General features: G+C 64.6%; 2 protein-coding genes across 3 annotated transcripts; one reads left to right on the top strand and one right to left on the bottom strand.

The window, feature by feature from the left end:
• Window positions 1-580: 580 nt before the first annotated feature.
• On the top strand, window positions 581-3,204 carry TEKTIP1 (tektin bundle interacting protein 1). 2 transcript variants are annotated; one of them, XM_025456928.3, is made up of 4 exons: window positions 581-738; window positions 2,442-2,680; window positions 2,782-2,907; window positions 3,007-3,204. In XM_025456928.3, exons 1-4 carry the CDS (start codon window positions 656-658, stop codon window positions 3,183-3,185), a joined length of 627 nt encoding a protein of 208 aa, XP_025312713.1. In that variant the 5' UTR covers window positions 581-655; the 3' UTR covers window positions 3,186-3,204. The 2 variants fall into 2 exon arrangements, with proteins under 2 accessions (XP_025312713.1, XP_035558859.1); XM_035702966.2 differs by having other exon boundaries at window positions 2,782-3,204.
• Window positions 3,205-3,420: 216 nt separating this feature from the next.
• MFSD12 (major facilitator superfamily domain containing 12) lies at window positions 3,421-12,241 on the bottom strand. Its single transcript, XM_025456927.3, has 10 exons — window positions 11,826-12,241; window positions 7,660-7,870; window positions 6,219-6,357; window positions 5,942-6,124; window positions 5,716-5,808; window positions 5,530-5,622; window positions 5,026-5,196; window positions 4,855-4,949; window positions 3,888-4,018; window positions 3,421-3,787 (listed from the first exon to the last, which is right to left on the bottom strand). Exons 1-10 carry the CDS (start codon window positions 12,121-12,123, stop codon window positions 3,765-3,767), a joined length of 1,437 nt encoding a protein of 478 aa, XP_025312712.1. The 5' UTR covers window positions 12,124-12,241; the 3' UTR covers window positions 3,421-3,764.
• Window positions 12,242-18,011: the final 5,770 nt, after the last annotated feature.

Below are 18,011 nucleotides of genomic sequence, written 5' to 3'. Positions count from 1 at the left end.
CTCCAGAACATTCCACCACCCCAGAAGCATCCCACCCCAGAAGCATCCCCATCCCCACCCCTAGCCCCCTTTCCATCCGTGGAGGAGCCCATCCTGGACGTGTCACATAAATGGACTCATACACCGTGTGGCCTCGTGTCTGGTTCCCTCCCCGAGCGTCGTGGGCTCAGGGTCCGTCCCTCGGGCAGTGCGTGTGGGTGGACACATGGTCTGTGTCGTCATGCAGTTGAGGACTGTGCATGGGGCTGCTGTGCGTGCCTGCCCGGGGATCTTGCTGAGTGTCTCAGAAGCAGATGAGGGACAGGGCCCAAGGAAGGGGGGATGGAAGCTGGGGTCCCAGCGGAAGCTCTGGAAGGGTGCGCCTGGGGCATAGCCCGGAGCCGAGGAGGTGGGAGCCCAGGGTCGCACACAGGGAGCCGGGGCCTCACGGCCAGCAGCTCGCTCCTGGACAGACCCCCCCCCCCAACCAGGCACGCGCCTCCTCTCACCTGGCCCTCCCGGCCCAGCCCCCTCCACTGGGGGAGAGAGGAGCAGGCTGGATGGGGGCCAGTGCTGGCCAGTAGCGTTGCCAGGACACCGAGGGTGGCCTTTATCACTGTCAACAATGGCCCTACAGGCCTTGCAGGCTTGAGCCCCTGGGGACCCAGAGGCAGACATGCAGACCCTACGGCGGGAGGCAGCCCGGCCCTTCGTCCCCCGGGGGACCCTCGAAGCCGACTTCCCAGCACCGCTGTCCAGGTGAGTGCCCACACGGCCCCATGCGCCACCGCCGTGTGTCATGCCTGATGTTCTTGAGTGTCACTGACTCCAGTCAAGGCCCGTCGGTGCTGTGCCCTTGCCCTGTCCTAGCCTGGCCGCTCCCCGGGGGTACAGGCAGGGCCGGCAGAATGGACTGGCTCCCTGGGAGTCTCCTGCAGCGGCCTGCACACACCGCCAGGCTGGGGGCTGAAGCCAGAGAGGTGTTCTCTCCTGGTTCTGGAAGCCAGCAGTCCGAGACCAGCTGGTCCGCAGGCCAATTCCTCCAGGGCCTAGTGCAGCAGCTCCACTGTGCCTCCCTGGCAGTCCTCGGTGCCCCCTGGGGATGCATCCCCCCCAGTCTCTGCCCTGGTGACAGTCCTCAGTGTCCAAGCTCCCCCGTCCAAGGACACCAGGCCCTGCACGCGGGCGGGGCCGGCCCCAGGTGCCCACAGCTTAGCAATGGTGTCTGCTGGGACCCTGCTTCCCAGCGGGGTGGCTCTGAGACACCAGCCGGACGTGGACTTGGGGGGCCCTTCCCACCCAGGGGAGGGGGTAGTGACCCTGGGCCGCCCCACTGCGCGCCTGTGCAGACGGGAGCGCCCACTCAAGAGCAGGTGCAGAACTCGCCGGAAGCCCAGGCGCGGGGGCCGCGGCAAGGGGTAGGGTTAGCGAGGGCAGGCTGTCCCGTCACCTCTTTCCAGTGGCAGGAAGGCTCTGGGTTGTGGGCCAGGGTGGCATCCGCTTGAGGTTCTCCCCAGCTCCAACGTGCTCTTCAGCTGTTACATCGACATTTGACAGAGACCTGCTGGCTGTCACTGCGTTTTACGTGCACCTCCGTCGTGAAGTGTTGAGCTCACGGGGCAGGGTTCCCGAGGCGACCTCGAAGCTGCCCTTTGAGCAGCAAACCCTGTCTCCGTCAGGTCCCCAAACCCACCAGGCTTGTCCCGCCCGCAAGCAGACGGGTGGGTTTCTAGTCCGTGATGTGACCCCTCCCGAGGGGTGAGAACAGGATGCAGGGAGAAGCCTGGGGCCCGCAGCTCCCGGGGCCAAGGCCCGGCTCGTCCTCGCCCTGGGCCTGGGCGGCGGTGCTGCCAGACGAGATTCCCTGCAGCCTCAGCAGCTTTGAAGGGGTCTTTCGCTTTTTGGTTTTCTTTTCCACTTTTTGGGTTTTTGTCTGCTTTTGTTTTTAATGTTACCACATTGAAATTCGATTTTTAGATTTTATTTTATTTTTAAGTCATTTTTACACCCAACACAGGGCTTGACCTCACAACCCCCGAGATGAGGAGTCACACGCTCCCCACCCCACCCCCACCCCGACTGCACCAGCAGGGGGGGTCCTTCAACCTTTACGGTCCAGCTCTGGCCTGTGTCCCGTTCCTTACACCGTTCCCTGTGCCCCGGGGCCTCTGTACATCCCCCTCGTCAGGGAAGCCATCCTAATGCTCAGCCTCAGACAGGCTCTGGCAGCAGAGGCCGCCTGGCACAGGGGCTCCCCCTGCCACCCCGTGTCCCCGGGATGGGGTGGGGAGGACAGGCCAAAAACACTAAAATAGGAAAAGGTTTAGGGAGGGTCCTGGAGGGCTGGAGAGAGGGGGCTGCAGGGCTCAGCACCGCCCCCCCAGCCTGGTGTGCGTGCCTACAACGCAGGGGAGGGCCACAGGCTCAGCCTCTATCTCCTGCCCCCTGCCTTCACCCCCTAGTGAGGACTACCTGTCCCTGGAGGGGCCCCGCTGGGCACCGGCCATCAAGCAGGCAACACGCTGGAAGTACACACCCCTGGGACGTGACGCGGCCGGCCAGCTGTGGTACACCGGCCTAACCAACTCGGACTCCCGCGAGGCCTGGTACACGCTCCCGCGGGCCCCGGACAGCCCGTACCGGGAGGCCTATGCCCGCTGGCACGGATGTCACAGGCACCGGGAGCGAAGCATGCCCTCGGGTGAGTGCTCAGCCCTGCCTGCCCCCAGCCCCAGGCCAGCCCCGGGGTGGGGGGGACGGGGGCAAGGGCCAGAGACGACCTCCCGCCCCCTCCCCCCACAGCCTATACCCAGTGCCTCCGGGAGACCGCTTGGCATGACCCCATCATCCCTGCCCAGTACAGGGCCCCCAGCACGCAGTGGGGGAGCATGCTCTGGAAAGACAGGCCCATCCGGGGCAAGGAATACGGTGAGGAGGGGGTGGGGGCAGCCGGAGGGAGCTGGGCCACCTGGGCTGGGGTTCACACGGCCCAGGGGACAGGAGGTGACCTGGGTCCTGGCCCCATAGTGCTCAACAGACACCGGTACGGGATGGAGCCACCGGGGCCGGCCTCTGACTACGTGCCGTACCTGTCGGTGCCTCAGCGCCCGCGCTACACCACCCAGAACTACCGGCAGTGGGACCTGGAGCCTTACTGCCCCTCCACCAACCAGCGGCCCCCGCCCATCTACACACCCATCCACTGATAAAGTTCATGCTGCCTGATGCCACCCTCTACAGGGACCCCAGCGCCTCTAGCCCTCCCCAGCCCACTCCTGTGTATCTGCTCCCTGGGGACTGGGGTGTGGGGAGGACTGGGGTGTGGTGGGGTCCAGCGGCAGCCAGATAAAGGGAGCTACTAACCAAGACCCTGGTGACCAAGACTCTGGGACCCACCAGCTGCCCTCTCCCCACTCTGGGCTCCAGGCAGACAGCTGAGGCCACAGTCCTCACCCACGGGTGGCTCTTTATTCGTGGTCAGCAGCGGCCTGGGCACAGGGCAGAGGACCTGCTCCTCCCACCTCTGCCCGAGGCTCCAGTCCAGCTCCGTGACCACGCCGTTATCGAGGGACCTGGCAGCATGTGGGACACCCCATGGTGAGGGGTGAGCTGGGCACAGCCCCGGGTCCCAGAGGGCCAAGCTCAGTGGGATCCTGACCGCCTGCCCTGGTGCCCTTAGGCCCAGGCAAGGATGGAGGAGCAGGGATGGCAGGCGGGGTGGCATGGGGCTGCTCCTGGCCTCAGCTGGGCACCGTGCATGTGCACAGGACAGGGACCGTGGGGGGTCAGGGCTGGGCTCCAGGGTCCCCTGCAAGAGAAAGGGGTGGGGGTGGTCAGGGAGGGCGGGGCCTGCCCCTGGCCCAACCCTGCAGCCCGTGGCCAGTGGGGGCACGGCAGAGAGGACTCACAGCTCCGCAGGCGGATGGGCCAGATGAGGAGACTGCACAGACAGAGGGTGGCGGCCACGCCCACACCGCCGGTGGCGGCCACCATCACCCAGCGGTAGAAGCCCATGCAGGCCCTGCAGCAAATCTCCAAGCTAGGGGGAGGGGGAGGGGAGGGGGAGGGGAGGGCAGACACAGGTGAGTCACCAGCTGTCCGGCCTCCAGCCTGGGCCTCCTGCCCTGTCCTCTCCCAGCGTCCGCCTCCCGCAGGTCCAGCTCCATCATCGCCCGCCTAGACCACAGTCCCCTCCTCTGGGTTCTCCCCACAGTGGCCACCAGAGGGCTCCCACCCCCCTCAGCCCCCCTCCCCCAGGCCTTGCACACCTGCCCTGTCCCCTTTAGCCGCGGAGGCCTCCCCGCCAATGCCAAGCCCAGTCCTGCCCTGGGACCTTTGCACTGGTGGCTCCTGCGCGTTTGCCTGGAACTCCCTGCCTGGTCTCAGGTCCAGTGGCACCTCCTCAAGGAAGCCCTCCCTGACCTCTTGCCCCAGGCAGGCCTCCATAAGTGATGTTTTCTACACCCCCGTGCCACCGGTTTAGGTAACAGTTATATGCTTATTAAAGCGGCTGGCGTTGCCCCAGGTCCGTGAGGACTGAGGGATGGGTTTTTGTTCCCAGATCCTAGGCTCCTACGAGGCTCCAACTCAGTAGTCTAGAACCATCTGGGTCTGGAACCCTAGGTAGGTTCTGAGGGTCTGAACACAGGCTCTGGCTTTGCCCAGCCCTGCCCACCCCCACTCCCCCAGTGCGGGCGTACGCTGTGTCCCCGGCACACGACAGACACAGCGCTTGCCGAGCAGGCCAGCCAGGTGCCACAGGTAAGGAGCGAGCAGGTCTTTCGTCGGGGCCGAAGCCGCAGACCTGGAGCGGGGCCTGGCGCCAGCACGCGCAGCACACTCTTACTACATGAACAGATAGCGGGTGGCACTCACGAGCAGGGATACAGGCTCTGGATGGCCATGACCGCCAGCCCGTTGGCCACTTTATCCGAGAAGCTCATGGCGCCGTACACGAAGGCTCCGCTGTGCTGGGGTACACGAGCAGGGAGGTCAGCCGCCCGCCCCGGCCCCGGCCCGGCCCCCCGCCCACACCATCAGCCTCACCGTGTGGGGGCCGATGAGGTCGGCCGTCATGGCCAGTGAGGTGACGAGGATGGTGGCGCAGCCCAAGCCGAGCAGCACCGCCGCCGCGTACACGGCCATGCCCAGCCTGTCCGCCAGCGCCACCCAGGCCGCGAACGCCAGGATCACCAGGAGGCCCGTAAAATAGGTCAGCTGCGGGCGAGCGGCCGGCGTCAGAGCCCTCACCGCGGGCGCCGCCCGCCCTGTCTGCGAGCACCCCGGGCTCGGACCTCGGAGGGCCCTGAGGCCGGGGTGCCAAGCGCCACGGAGCCGGCCCTGGGGCCGGAGCTGGCTGCAGCCACACGCAGATCGATACGAATCTCAACGCGGCGCAACGTCGAGGTCCCGAACCGCGCTGGCCGGGCTCAGGTCCCCCCGCCCCACCGGCGGCGCCCCGCGTGGCACGGGGTGCTCGAGCTCCCTCGGGGTGCCGGCGCTCGGCTGTGGGGTCCTCCCGGCCCCCCGCCCGCAGCCCTGCCCACTCACGTTCCTCCCGATGCACTTGTTGACGGGCTTCATGAGGAAGGACGAGCAGAAGCCACTGAGGTACATCACCAGCGGGATGGTGGCGATGAACTTCTGCGGGGGCAGAGCGAGCGTGGGCTCATCAGCGGGGGCCCCGCCGCCCTGTGCGCCCAGGGCCCCCGCCCCGCCCCGCCCCGCCCAGCTCACCTTGGGCAGGCTGAGCGAGTAGGTGAGGTACATGGCTATGTACGTCTGCGACAGGTTCACGATGAGCCTCGTGCTCATGTACAGCAGGCCCACCTGCGGGCGGGCGGGCGAGGGCTCGGGTCGGGCCGCCTCTGTCCCCGGCGGCCGGGGACGCGGGGCCTCCGGGAGCGCCGTGGCGGTGGAGGACGGCGGAGGGACGGTGGGCCCCCGCGCCCCCCCAGCACACCTGATAGAAGGCCGGCTCCCGCAGCCAGTGTCTCCAGAGCAGCAGGGGCCGGGCAGTAGTGGGCGCCAGCAGCGGGCGGTTCTCGTCCGGCTCCTCGGCCTGAGGCCGGCGCCCCTCCCTGGTGCCCAGGTGGAACAGCAGCGAGAAGACGGCTCCAACTCCTATCACCAACAGGGAGAGGTTCTGGAGGCCAGGCGGGAGAGGGGTCAGCGGCAGCGCTCTCAGCCCGGGCCCCAGGTTCGGGGCCACCGGGGCGTCCCTCCCGGGCCCGGCTCACCTGGAACACCTGCACGTCCTGGATCCCCAGCTGGTCACTGGCATCCCGGGCCATCTCCACGTTCGGAGAGCCCTGCAGGTGGAGCAGGAACCAGGCGGCAGCGTACACGGTGATGTTGGCCACCACGGTGAAGGCATACCTGCGGAGGCGGGCGAGGCTTCAGCACGTGGCCGGGAAGGCCTTGGCCCCACACCATCTGATAACGGACATCGGACGCACGACTCTGCTGTGCGTCCCGCTGCCCAGGCCGGGACTGATGTGGCCAAGACCGGAGATGCTCAGAAGGGGACTGGGATGGGTTCCCAGATCCTGGGCCTGGACGGGGCCGAGGCTCGGTGGTCTCGGAGCATGTGGGGCCCCTCCTGCCTATAGCCATAGAGCAGCATCCCTCCGAGGACTGGGGGTGTGGGGGCAGAGCCCCCCGAGCTCGCACCAGGACTCAGTTTCCCTTTCTGAAAGTGAGAACAAGAATACCCCAGGGATCGGAGTGAAGAGGCCACAAGGCTGGTAGGAAAGCGCCTGCAGGTAGGAGGCGCCCCGGAGCCCGGTCTCAGCACCACCCGTCCTGCCGGCTGGGGCCCTCGGGGCCTGGGCATTGGGCAACCCCGAATGCGGAACTCAACGGCGGGGTTGGGAGGAAGCCAGGCTGACAGCGCTGGGGGCCAAACGGGCCGAGGTGGCAGAGCGAGGCCCTCGAAGATGCCCTCGAGGCGGCCAGCCCTTTCCTGGGCTCCAGCCACACCGGCCGCCGCCCCGGGTGCCGGCCCTCTCCCTGCAACTCCATCCTTGCCAGCCTCTCCTGCTGCGGCCCTCCCCCAGGGACATGCCCTGCCCACACCCTCGCGGGGGCATGTGACCCTCTAGGAAGATTAAAGATAATGCAGGTGAAAGGCCTGGATCTGTGTGCCTGCACACAGCAAGCGTTCCATAAATGCTCCTGTTACCACCGTATCCAGGAGAACCTCCATTAGTGCCCCAAGCAAGTCAACAGATGAGCAGCTGTATGCACGTGTGGCAGCCAGGATGCCAAGATGGCCCTGTCCCACCCCACCTCCCTCCCCTTGGGGACGGGGCCTGTGAATATGGGACGTCGCTCCCACGATGAAACAGCATTTGGTGGTAAAGGGAATCTATGGATATAACGAAGGGAGGTTATCCTGGGTGAGCCAGACCTAATCAGGAGATCCTCAGAAGACCCTAAGCCTCGGCAGAGGCCCCAGCCCCAGCCAGTGCCCTGATGGAAGCCTCCGGACAGACCACCACCCCAGCTAAGTGGTGGGGCGCCTCGGTCGAGCGTCCACCGGTGATATCGGCTCAGCTCAAGTCACAAGGACGGGGTCGAGGCTGTGAGATTCCCTCCCTCTCCCCCTCCCCCCACGCTCTCTAATAAATCAACCTTAAAGAAAGAAAACACGGCTAAGCGGCCCGGCCGGGCGCGTACCTGAGGGCCGTGAGCTCCACCTTCTCGTGGTCATTGGTGGCGAGCTCCGGGATGAGGCTGAGGTGGGCGATCTGCGTGGCGGCCCAGCCGAACTGGAAGATGACAATGAAAGGTCCATAGTAGAGGAGGGCGGCCCACTCGGGGGTGGCTGGCCCGCAGCCCAGGCACGGGCTGAAGATGAAGGGGAAGGACAGCAGGACACAGACGGTGCCTGTGGATGAGCAGAGAGCGGGCAGGTCACCCCGCAGGGCCCGGCCTCCACCTGCTACGTGCCCCCAGTGTCTGCCAGGAAAACCGAGGCACACAACGGTGTCCCGGTCCCTAGGTCGTGCGCTGCCACCAGACAAAGGACAGGGCCGGGACGTACGCCGAGTGATAAGGAAGGACAAAACGGGGCCTCCCCTGCCAGCCTCGGGTCCCCCAGCAGGAAGGAAACAGGAGGGTGACAGGTGGGGAAACGGAGCAGGGTGTCCGTGGCCACACGGAGCAGGGTGCCCACGGCCACGTACCAGGTAGAAAGGGCACGCAGGGTCCCCGGAGGCCACACACACCCTCTTCGCCCACAAGCCCCCCTCCACCCCCGGCCCCACGGGGCCTTTCCCCAGGTCCCGCCCAGCGTCCTGCCGTGTTCCCAGCAGTCAGGCGGCCAGGTGCAGCCGGGCAGGGTGACACCTAACCCTGCCCTCCCTGTGCCCCAGGGTCGCCATCAGCTCATAAGGAGGTCTCTTCCCCGGAAAACCCAGGACCTCGGAAGCCCAAGTCCACAGGCGCAGCCAACAGGCTCTGCGGGACCCGCCCACCCCGCCACCCCCCAGCCCCCACACCAGGCTCCGTCCTGCCCCAGGGCCTTTGCACAGCTGTGCCCTTCATTCCCCTCACATCCTAAGGAGGCTGAGTCTTCCCGTCTCAGGACTCAACTCCAATGCCACCTCCTCAAAGCTGGCCCCCACCAACGCGATCACCAGCTGTCCCCTCCCCGCCAATCCCTCTAGACGCTGCTCGCTTCTCTCGTGGCTTAGCGCACACAGGGGCGCTTTTGTCTCTGCTTGTTTCCTGCCTGCCTCCCCCACGGGGCCGGGCTCCGGGAGCGTGGGCACTAGGTCTCTCCGGGTCCCTGCTGGGGCCCAGGCCACCGGCGCGGAGCCTGGCGCGTATCTCCGGGATGAGTAAGTCAGGTACTTAGAGCACCCAGGGGTGGCCTCCCATCCTCCCCGCTGCGGGCCCGCCCCTCCCCACCCAGTACCCTCTCCCCATCCCCTGCCCGCCCTGCCAGCTGGCCCTGGACCTCACGTCCCTGGGCCTGGGGCCGCCTCCGCGCCCGGGAGGAGGAAATGAAAGCAAAAGCACCCTTCCTTGCTATTTCCCTGGAAGTGGGGCCCGGGAGGGGGACCCTGAGCTCACGCGGTGGGGGGGGGGGGGGGCGCACAGACTGCGTAGACTCTGGTCAGAAGAATGTGCTGTCCTGGCTGGAATCCGCCCCGGCACCGGCTGGGCCGGGTTAACCATTGCCGGGAGGAGGCTGGGGGGGGCGGGGGGAGGCAGGAGCTCTGCGGCCTCGAGACGGTGTCGCAGCCGTCGCAGCCGCCCCCGCCCCCCCCACTCCTATTCATCCTTCACAGCAACACCTCTCCCTTAGGAAACTGTCCACCCACATGCCCCAGCCGGGACCCCACGGGAGAAGCCACATGTGGCTCTGAGGGTCCCCTCTGGGCTAGAGCGGGGGCGCCCAGGGAGCTGGCGAAGGGGAAGAGAACCCGCCACCCAGAGGCTCAGGGGCCAAAAGAAAGAAGCGGGCACGGTTTCCGAGGTGACTTTCACTCAAGCCACCTTATCAGGCATCAGGAGGGGCTGCCCCAGCTTCCTCTCCCCACAGATCATCCCGGGGCTCCCACATGCTCCCCCTGAGGCGGAGAAGGGGCGCAAGTGGGGGCCCTGGAGCCCGCTGGGGGCCCCTATCCCCCGGGCCCGTTTTACATGAACACAAAGCCTTCGCTTCTTTATTTACAAAGGTGCCTAACCTCTGCCTCTGCTGGGGGCTCCGATGCCTCCCGGGGCGTCGGGGGTCTGTCACTGAACCCCACGCCCCCCACAAAGGAGCCCACAATCAGGCCTGGAGCACACGCGACACCCGCTGCCAGGACTGCCCTCCCACAGCGTGTTCTGCGCCTTGCCCCCCCCCCCCTCCCCGGGCAGAGACCCCCGCCTTCCACCATCCGCCCGCCCAAGACGAAACCTCGCTGGAGGGGCGCCCGGGGGCTCAGCGGTGGAGCGTCTGCCTTGGGCCCAGGGCGAGACCCCGGGGTCCCAGGATCGAGTCCCGCATGGGGCTCCCCACAGGGAGCCTGCTTCTCCCTCGGCCTGGGTCCCGCCTCTCTCTGTGTCTATCATGAATAAATAAATACAATCTTTATTTTTTTTTTTTAATTTTTTTATTTATTCATGATAGTCACAGAGAGAGAGAGAGGCAGAGACACAGGCAGAGGGAGAAGCAGGCTCCATGCACCGGGAGCCCGACGTGGGACTCGATCCCGGGTCTCCAGGATCGCGCCCTGGGCCAAAGGCAGGCGCCAAACCGCTGCGCCACCCAGGGATCCCTAAATACAATCTTTAAAAAAAAAAAAACAAACGTCACTGGAGACTCTGGGCTCAGCTCCGCCCACAATCCCAACATCAGCCCAAAGGGGGGCACCTTTTTCGGTGGAGGCGATCACCCGCCTGAGTCCTCCGCCTCCCCTGCTTCCCTCCCGGTGCTACGGCCGCAAGCGCCCAGCGCAGCCTGGTGTCCTTCGTGCCGCAACCCCCGAGATCCGAGGTGCGCCGCGCCCGCAGAAGTAGCCCTCACAAGGCCCCGGGGCGATCGCCGCCGTGGTGACCGCTCCAAGGCCAGGGAGCCACCAGCCAGCCCCTCCGGACTCTGGAAGCTGCCGCCCAGGATTCACAGGACCGGGCAGGCGTCCTGTCCCTGCCCCCTGATGCCCAGAGGCCCCAAACGCCAGGACGCCGGGAAAGAACAGCAGAGAACGCGGCTGGGGCTAATCTCAAGGCCCAGCAACCCGGCGGCAGAGGGGGGACGCGGGGGCCAGGCCTTATCAAGGGTGCGCCCCAGGCAGGACAGCCGGCTGCCGGGGACCTGCCGCCTCCCTCGCCACCAGAGGTGGTCTGACCGCTCCCCCGGACCACCGTGCGCCCCGCGGCCGGACCGACCCCCACGTCTCTGGTCTCCCCTGGCCCCCAAGCCTTGGCTCCCCAGGGCAGCACCCCTAAACCTCCCTGCAATGGGGCAGAAGACATGGGCAGCAGTGCTCTAGACAAACGGACAGACTGATGGACGGGGCTCTAGGCAGCCTGCCCCTCAAGCAGACGGAGTTGCCCTGAGCAGTCACTGACAGATGGAAGAGTCAAGCTGGGCCAGGCAGACTGACGGAGGGGGCTCTAGGCAGTCAGGCCGCATCCAGAGAGGGCTCGGGGTGCCCACCGGGGTCAGACAGAAAGACAAAGGGAAGTGCCACTGGAGGGTCACATGAGTGGTCAGGTGGCAGACAGACGGGGGAGGTCACGGATGGGGCAAGAGGGCTACTGAGCAGCTGGAGGGAGGAGGCTCAGGCCCTGGGGCAGGAGGAGGGGGTAGGCAGAGAGGGACGCTCAGGCCCTGGGACAGATGGAGGGAGGAGGCTCAGGCCCTGGGGCAGACAGAGGGGGGAGGCTCAGGCCCTGGGGCAGACAGGGGGGAGGCTCAGGGCCTGGGGCAGACAGAGGCGGAGGCTCAGGCCCTGAGGCAGACGGAGGGGGTACGCTCAGACCCTGGGGTAGGCGGAGGGGGTAGGCTTAGACCCTGGGGTAGGCTGGCAGGCAGAGGGGGCAGGTGGGAGGGGGTGAGGCTCAGGCCCTGGGGTAGGCTCAGGCCCTGGGGCAGGCTGGCAAGCAGAGGGGGCAGGCGGCGGGGGCGGGGAGGGGGGGGGGGTTGAGGCTCAGGACCTGGGATGAGCGGAGGGGGGAGGCTCAGACCCTGGGGCAGGCAGAGGGGGGAGGCTCAGGCCCCGGGGCAGGCGGAGGGTGGAGGCTCAGGCCCTGGGGTAGGCAGGCAGGCGGGGTAGGCTCGGGCCTCCGGGAGGCAGTCGGAGGGGGCAGGCGCAGGCCCCGGGGCGGGAGGCTCGGCCGCGACTTACCAACCAGGTGCCAGGCCTTTCGGGGCCCGCAGCGCACGCAGCGGCCGGCGGCGCGGTCGGCCTCGTAGCCCACGAGGGGCGTGCACAGCCCGTCGGCCACCTGGCCGAGCAGCAGCAGCAGGCCGGCGCCGCGCGAGCTGTAGGCGCGCACCGAGTGCAGGTAGAGCAGCAGGTAGGTGAACCACATGGACGCGCACAGGTCATTGAGGAAGTGGCCCACCGCGTAGCTCAGCCGCGCGGACAGCGACAGGGGCCGCGGGGGCGCCGCCGCTCCGGCCGCCGGGGGCCCGGGGCCCATGGCCGCGCTCCGCACCCGGGCCGGGCGGTCTGGCGAGCGGCAGACGCGACCCCGGGGCGCACCGTCCCCGCCCGGCTCTCCCCGCGCCGCCGCCGCCCAAGCCCGCCCCTCCGAGCGCGCCTGCGGCCGCCGGGCCCCGAACCCCGCATTAAGGCCCGGGCGGGGCGGGGCGGGGGATGCTGGCGGCCGCCCCCGCCAATCGGGGCCGCGCGCCGGAGCCCGGCAGCCAATCACCGGAGAGGGGGCGTGGCCTCGGGGCCAGCGCGGCCTCCACGCCCTGCGCCGGCGGGGCGGGGCGGTCCTAGCGCCCGACGGCTCACCGTGGGCTCGCGGGCCCCCAGGGGCGGGGGACGGCGCGGGGGTGCCCACACCCACACTCCGGCCTCCGGGCCGCGCCGCCCCAGCCCGCCCGCTGCTTCACGAGGCCTAATGAGTGGGGCCGGGGGCGGGGGTACGGGGTGGGCCGGGGGCGTGGAGGGTGGGCGGGGGGCTGCCTGCGGATTCTGCGTGGAGCTGCCCCTCCTCGGTCCAGTGACTTCCCGGAGAGGCCCAGTCGGACGCGGAGAGGGCGCATTAGTTCTAATTAATTAGTTTATTAAGGATAATAATGGGGGTAATCATCATAATAACACCAGCTGGCGTTTAATGAGCGCTGACTGTGAGCCAGAGGCCCCACGTGGGTCTTCTCCCCAGGCCCGGAGGGAAGCGGGCGCCGGAGCGCGGGGAGGGCGCGCGGGGCTGAGTCAGGTGCACGCGGCGCCCCCCAGGCCTGCGCTCCGAGCTCCTCCCCACTCCTCCAACCGTCCTCCCGTCCTCCCGGCAAGTTCCTCCCAGCGGTGCACGCAGTCGTCACCCCACCCCTCGGGCCTCCTCCAGCAGCGGTTTGACACCTGCACCCCGGAGCCAGACGCTTGGGGCCAAACCCAGCCCCGCTGCCACCCGCTGTTCCAGCTCCGACACGCCCTGAAACTCTGCGGGGTCTCGTCTCCCCAGATCTGGGCTGGGTGTCATGCACACAGGTCCTACAGGGGCGCCTGGCTGGCTCGGCCCATACAGGGTACCACCCTTGATCTCAGCCCCACGTTGGCCTAGAGATTACTTTTTTAAAAAATAGAATAAAATCTGTTTTTTTTTTTTAAGTGACATAATTGTTAGCTCTTAATAGTCTTAGGCAGAAAGGTTTCTTCTCCCCCACCCCCCCCTCTCCCCGGTCACCTCTACAGTACTCTGGGCCGCCCCTCCCCATCATAACCCTGACATCTCTCTTCTGGCCACCCCAGCTGTAGCTGTGTCCCCCACTGAACTATGACCCCCGTGAAGGCAGGGGCCAGAGCCCTGTCGGTCACTGTGCTGTCTCCAGCGACGCCTGGCACATAGTAGGAGCTCAAGAAATGTCTGTCGAATGACCGTATGCTGGACACAGAGGCAGAGATTCCGAAGTTCAGAAACAGACAGGAACCCGCTGACCAACCCGGGGCCCAGGCAGCCCACGAAGGGGGGGGTGTCCCAGTCCAGACCCCCACACTGACGCAGACCACCCACCACAATACCCACTGTTTTATGAAAAGGAGCCCCCAAAATGGGTGTGGATGGGGTAACAGGGACTCAAGATAACCTAGTGGGGGGGGCAGCGGGGAGATAAGGGGTCACCAATTTGGAGGAGATAAACCGATAAGGAGAGACAAGAATCTCAATTCTTTCCTCCCCGGGGGCCATGCTCCCGCCCGGTTCTCCACTGGAACGAGAGATGACTTAAAGACATTCTAAAAAAAAAAAAAGACATTCTCAGCCTCAGCTTTACACTACTTTTAAAAAATACTTGCCTACACTTCTTTAAAATGTTTTTAAAAAGTTATTTGTTGGGGGCAGCCCTGGTGGCCCAGCGGTTTAGCGGTTTAGCGCCGTCCTCAGCCCAGGGCCTGATCCTAGAGACCAGGGATGGAGTCCCACGTCGGGCCCCCGGTGTGGAGCCTGCTTCTCCCTCCTCCTGTGTCTCTGCCTCTCTCTCTCTCTCTCTCTCTCTCTCTCATGAATAAATAAATAAAATCTTAAATATAAATAAATAAAAAATTATTTGTTGATTTAAGGCCCCTCCACCCCCAACGTGGGGCTCGAACTCACGAGATCCAGAGTCACACGCTCTGCATCTGAGCCAGCCAGGCGCCCCTCACCTAAGCTTTGTATTTACAGTTTCTCATCTCCTTTCATCCCACATCCCTGGGGGATCCTATACTCCTTCTTACCCATTTTACAGAGAGAACAGGCTCTTACAGAAGTCCCTGGCCAGAGGGCACGCGGCTAACAAGAGGCAGATTCAGGAGCCAAGCTCTGCTCCCCGCGTGATCCGCAGCTCAGCGTCTTTGAGTTCTTTATTTGCTGGTGGGGCCCCACCTGGAGAGAAAGGTGCCTGGAGTCCGCTCTGACCGGCCTCCCCTGCGGGTCAGGAACGCACAGGGCGCAGCCCGCACCCCCTGGAGCAGGTGCAGCACGAGGAGCGGAGCAGGGGGCGTTTGGCAGAAGCACCAACACATCTCTGGGTTTTCCTCCCAGGGGAGCCGCAGGCTATTCCCCCCGGCCTGAACCTTGGCTGGGGGACTGAGCGGGGGGGGGTGGGGGTGCGGCAAGAACAAGGCAGACCCTAGCTGTGTCCTTCCTTCCTTCCCTCCAACCTTCCTTTCCGGACTCATTCATCTGCTGGATCTGGCCTCACGCTGAGCCCCAAAGACTGAGGCCCCCAGTCGGCCCCCCTGTGGCTGGTGCTGGTGCTGGAGGCGTCAGACACTGAGTGGCAGCCCGAGTCTGGACGTTCCTCCAGGGCTGGGGAGCCACGGTGGGGTTTTGAGAGGACCTGGGGGGGAGGGGGGGTCCCATATAGAGTCTGGGTGGGATCGAGGGCGTCTGCTCCTAAACAGGCCTTTGGCTGCTGGGGTTGAGGCAGGGGTGAGGCTTGTGGGGAAGATCAGAGAAGGTCCTGCCTCAAGGAGGATGTGAGAAAGCAGGCCCTCGGGACAGGACGGAGACAGACTCAGGGTCCAGAGATCCGGACGGGCTCAGACGTGCCCCGAGCGTCCAGCGCTCCCCCCCCCCCCGCCCCTGCTGGAGATCGGATGTCCTCCTGGCCACGGTCCAGCTGCAGGTAGGGAGGGGGGTTTGCTTGTTTGCTTTGATCCTCTCCCAGACCAGCCCCCACCCCGTGACTAGGAGCGGGGGTGGGGGAGGATGGGGGTGGGGGGTGGGAAGGGGACCGGTGGAGGTTTCTAGAAGCCGCCTGGGACCTTGGCCAACTTCCATAAGATCCCAGGGTGGCTGTGGGTGGGGCCCACAGCCAAGATCAAACCCAGTCTCAGGGAAGCTCCCAAGCCTCAGTTTTCCTTTCTGTAAAGTGGGCACGACTGTAACACTGCGGGATAGGGTCACGGCGTTGGCGTTCAGCCTGGAGATCGGGGTTCGCCAGCCCGGGCACAACGACACATGGCTCCAGATCATCCTGTGGGGCTGCGGGGGGCTGTCCTGTGCATCCCGGCATCGCTGGCCCCCACCCAGTAGACTCCAGGGGCACCCCCCACCGCAGGTCGTCACAGCCAAAGATGTTTCTAGGCATCGTGCAGGGTGCCCTGAGTCACCCTGGGTGACAACCACCATACTAGAAAATTCTCCGTGGGCGGGGGGGTGAGGGGGTGTCTGCAGCTGCACGGACAAACAGGGACCAAACCAGCGAACACGTTCAGTCCACTGGGCTTGAAGGCTGAGCTCCAAGCCCAGTTCTAAGGCAGAACATGAATTAAGCTCCTTAACCCCTCGACGTCCTGACACAGTCACTGTCCCGCTCTGGGAGCGCTGGACCGAGGCGCAGGCAGCTTCGGTAAACAGCTCGAGTCACACACCAAGGGCTCAGGGCCACCTCCCTGACCTTCCGAAGGCCCCTGCCCCCCACCCCTTCTTTCTGGTGGCTGGGACCTCAGTCCTCCATCGCCCATCACAGCAGCCCCTCATGCTAAAGGTGTCCATCAAAAATCCCGAGGGTGGCCCAGGTGTCCCAGCAGCGCTAACTACACCCTGATTCATTTTTTTCTTTAAAAAAGTATTTTAATTATTCATGAGAGACACAGAGAGAGGGAGAGACACAGGCAGGGGAGGAGCAGGCTCCCTGCGGGGAGCCCGATGCAAGACTCGATCCCAAGACCCAGGGATCACGCCCTGGGCCCAAGGCAGATGCTCAACCACGGAGCCCCCCAGACGCCCCCGCATCCTGATCCTACCCCGTGTTGGCAAATAAGCATTAAACATTTCAGTGGGGGACACCGCAACCCAGGGCTGGTGTTTACAGCACGAGGACAGTCTGATCACAAACACAAAGGATGGCCTCTCATCTGTACAGAAACACGTGTGTGTGTGCATGTGTGTGTGTGCGAGACTTGTGTTTCCCGTTGTGTCCTCTCCCCTGCCACCTCCCTACCCCCCACCCCGGACTTCCATCTGGAAGTCCCAACCCCCAGGATCCGGAAATACACCCTTGTTTGGAAATAGGGCGATTGCAGATGTGGTGAGTTAAGATGACGTCACTCTGCAGGGTCCCGTGTGGACCCGGTCACAAAGGAAGGATGGACACCGACACACGGGGAGAAGCCAAGTGACCATGAAGGCAGGGAGGTCCAGGCGCCGCTTGGACAGGCCGTGGAGTCCCCTGGACGACCAGCGAGCAGACCCCGGGAAGCGGGGAGAGCCGGGGACAGTGTCCCTGGGGCCGCAGAGGGAGCCAGCTCTGCCCAAGCCCTGCAAGTGCACCTCCAGGCCCTGGCCCCCGGCCCAGTACCTTTCTGTTGTGTAAGGCCCGGGTTTGCGGTGCTTTGTTTCTGCGGCTCCAGCAGTGTGCGCACACGTGTGCACGCGTGTGGGTAGGAAATGTTCTATTAAGTGTAACAGGTTGGGACGCCCGGATGGCTCACCGGTTGGGCACCTGCCTTGGGCCCAGGGCCTGATCCCCCGGGATCGAGTCCCTCGTCGGGCTCCCTGCATGGAGCCTGCTCCTCCCTCTGCCTGTGTCTCTGCCTCTCTCTCTCTCTCTATCATGAATAAATAAATCTTAAAAAAAAAAAAAAAGAAAAGAAACTAACACGAAATTTATGACTTTAGACAGCTGTGGTTCCTGCTTTTAAGGAGAGCTAGGTGGGTTGTTTTTTTTTTTTTTAAGACTTTATTTATGGGGCAGCCCGGGTGGCTCAGGGGCAGCCCGGGTGGCTCAGAAGTTTAGCACCGCTTGCGGCCCAGGACCTGATCCTAGGGACCCGGGATCGAGTCCCACATCTCATTAATAAATAAAATTAAAAAAAAAAAAGACTTTATTTATTTTAGAGAAAGAGAGCGCAAGTGGGGAGAGAGAGTATCCCAAGTGACTCGATGCTGACTGCAGAGCCCTTCATGGGGCTCAATCTCATGACCCTGAGATCATGACCTGAGATCATGGCCTGACCTAAACCAAGAGTGGGTGGCCGACCCAGCTGAACCACCCAGGCGCTCCTACCGAGGCCTAAGTACTGAGAGACCTTTCTGTAGCTAAGAAAAAACAAGGGGCGCCTCGCTGCTTCAGTTATTGGACACACGACTCTTGATCTTGGGGTCATGAGTTCGAGCGTGAAGCCTACTGGAAAAAAAAGAAAAGGAAAAAATGATTTATAATTTCAGGGCAGAAAGGACCTGCTGTCAAATAAATCACGAAGGATGTAAAGTCAAATTATAGTAGGAACACTGCTGCTTGTGTGTCGCTTGTTTGGGGTTGTGGGTGTGTATGGGCTGCATGAATTGGACGGAATCCAATGCAGTTTGGACTGGAAACCCTTATTTTTTCTAGAGAATATCCATGCAGCAAGATCTTTTTCTTGATCCCCAGG

The sequence above is a fragment of the Canis lupus genome, chromosome 20 (genome assembly GCF_003254725.2).
Source record: "Canis lupus dingo isolate Sandy chromosome 20, ASM325472v2, whole genome shotgun sequence".
NCBI lineage: Eukaryota > Metazoa > Chordata > Mammalia > Carnivora > Canidae > Canis > Canis lupus.
This window is presented reverse-complemented; position numbering and strand designations above follow the sequence as displayed.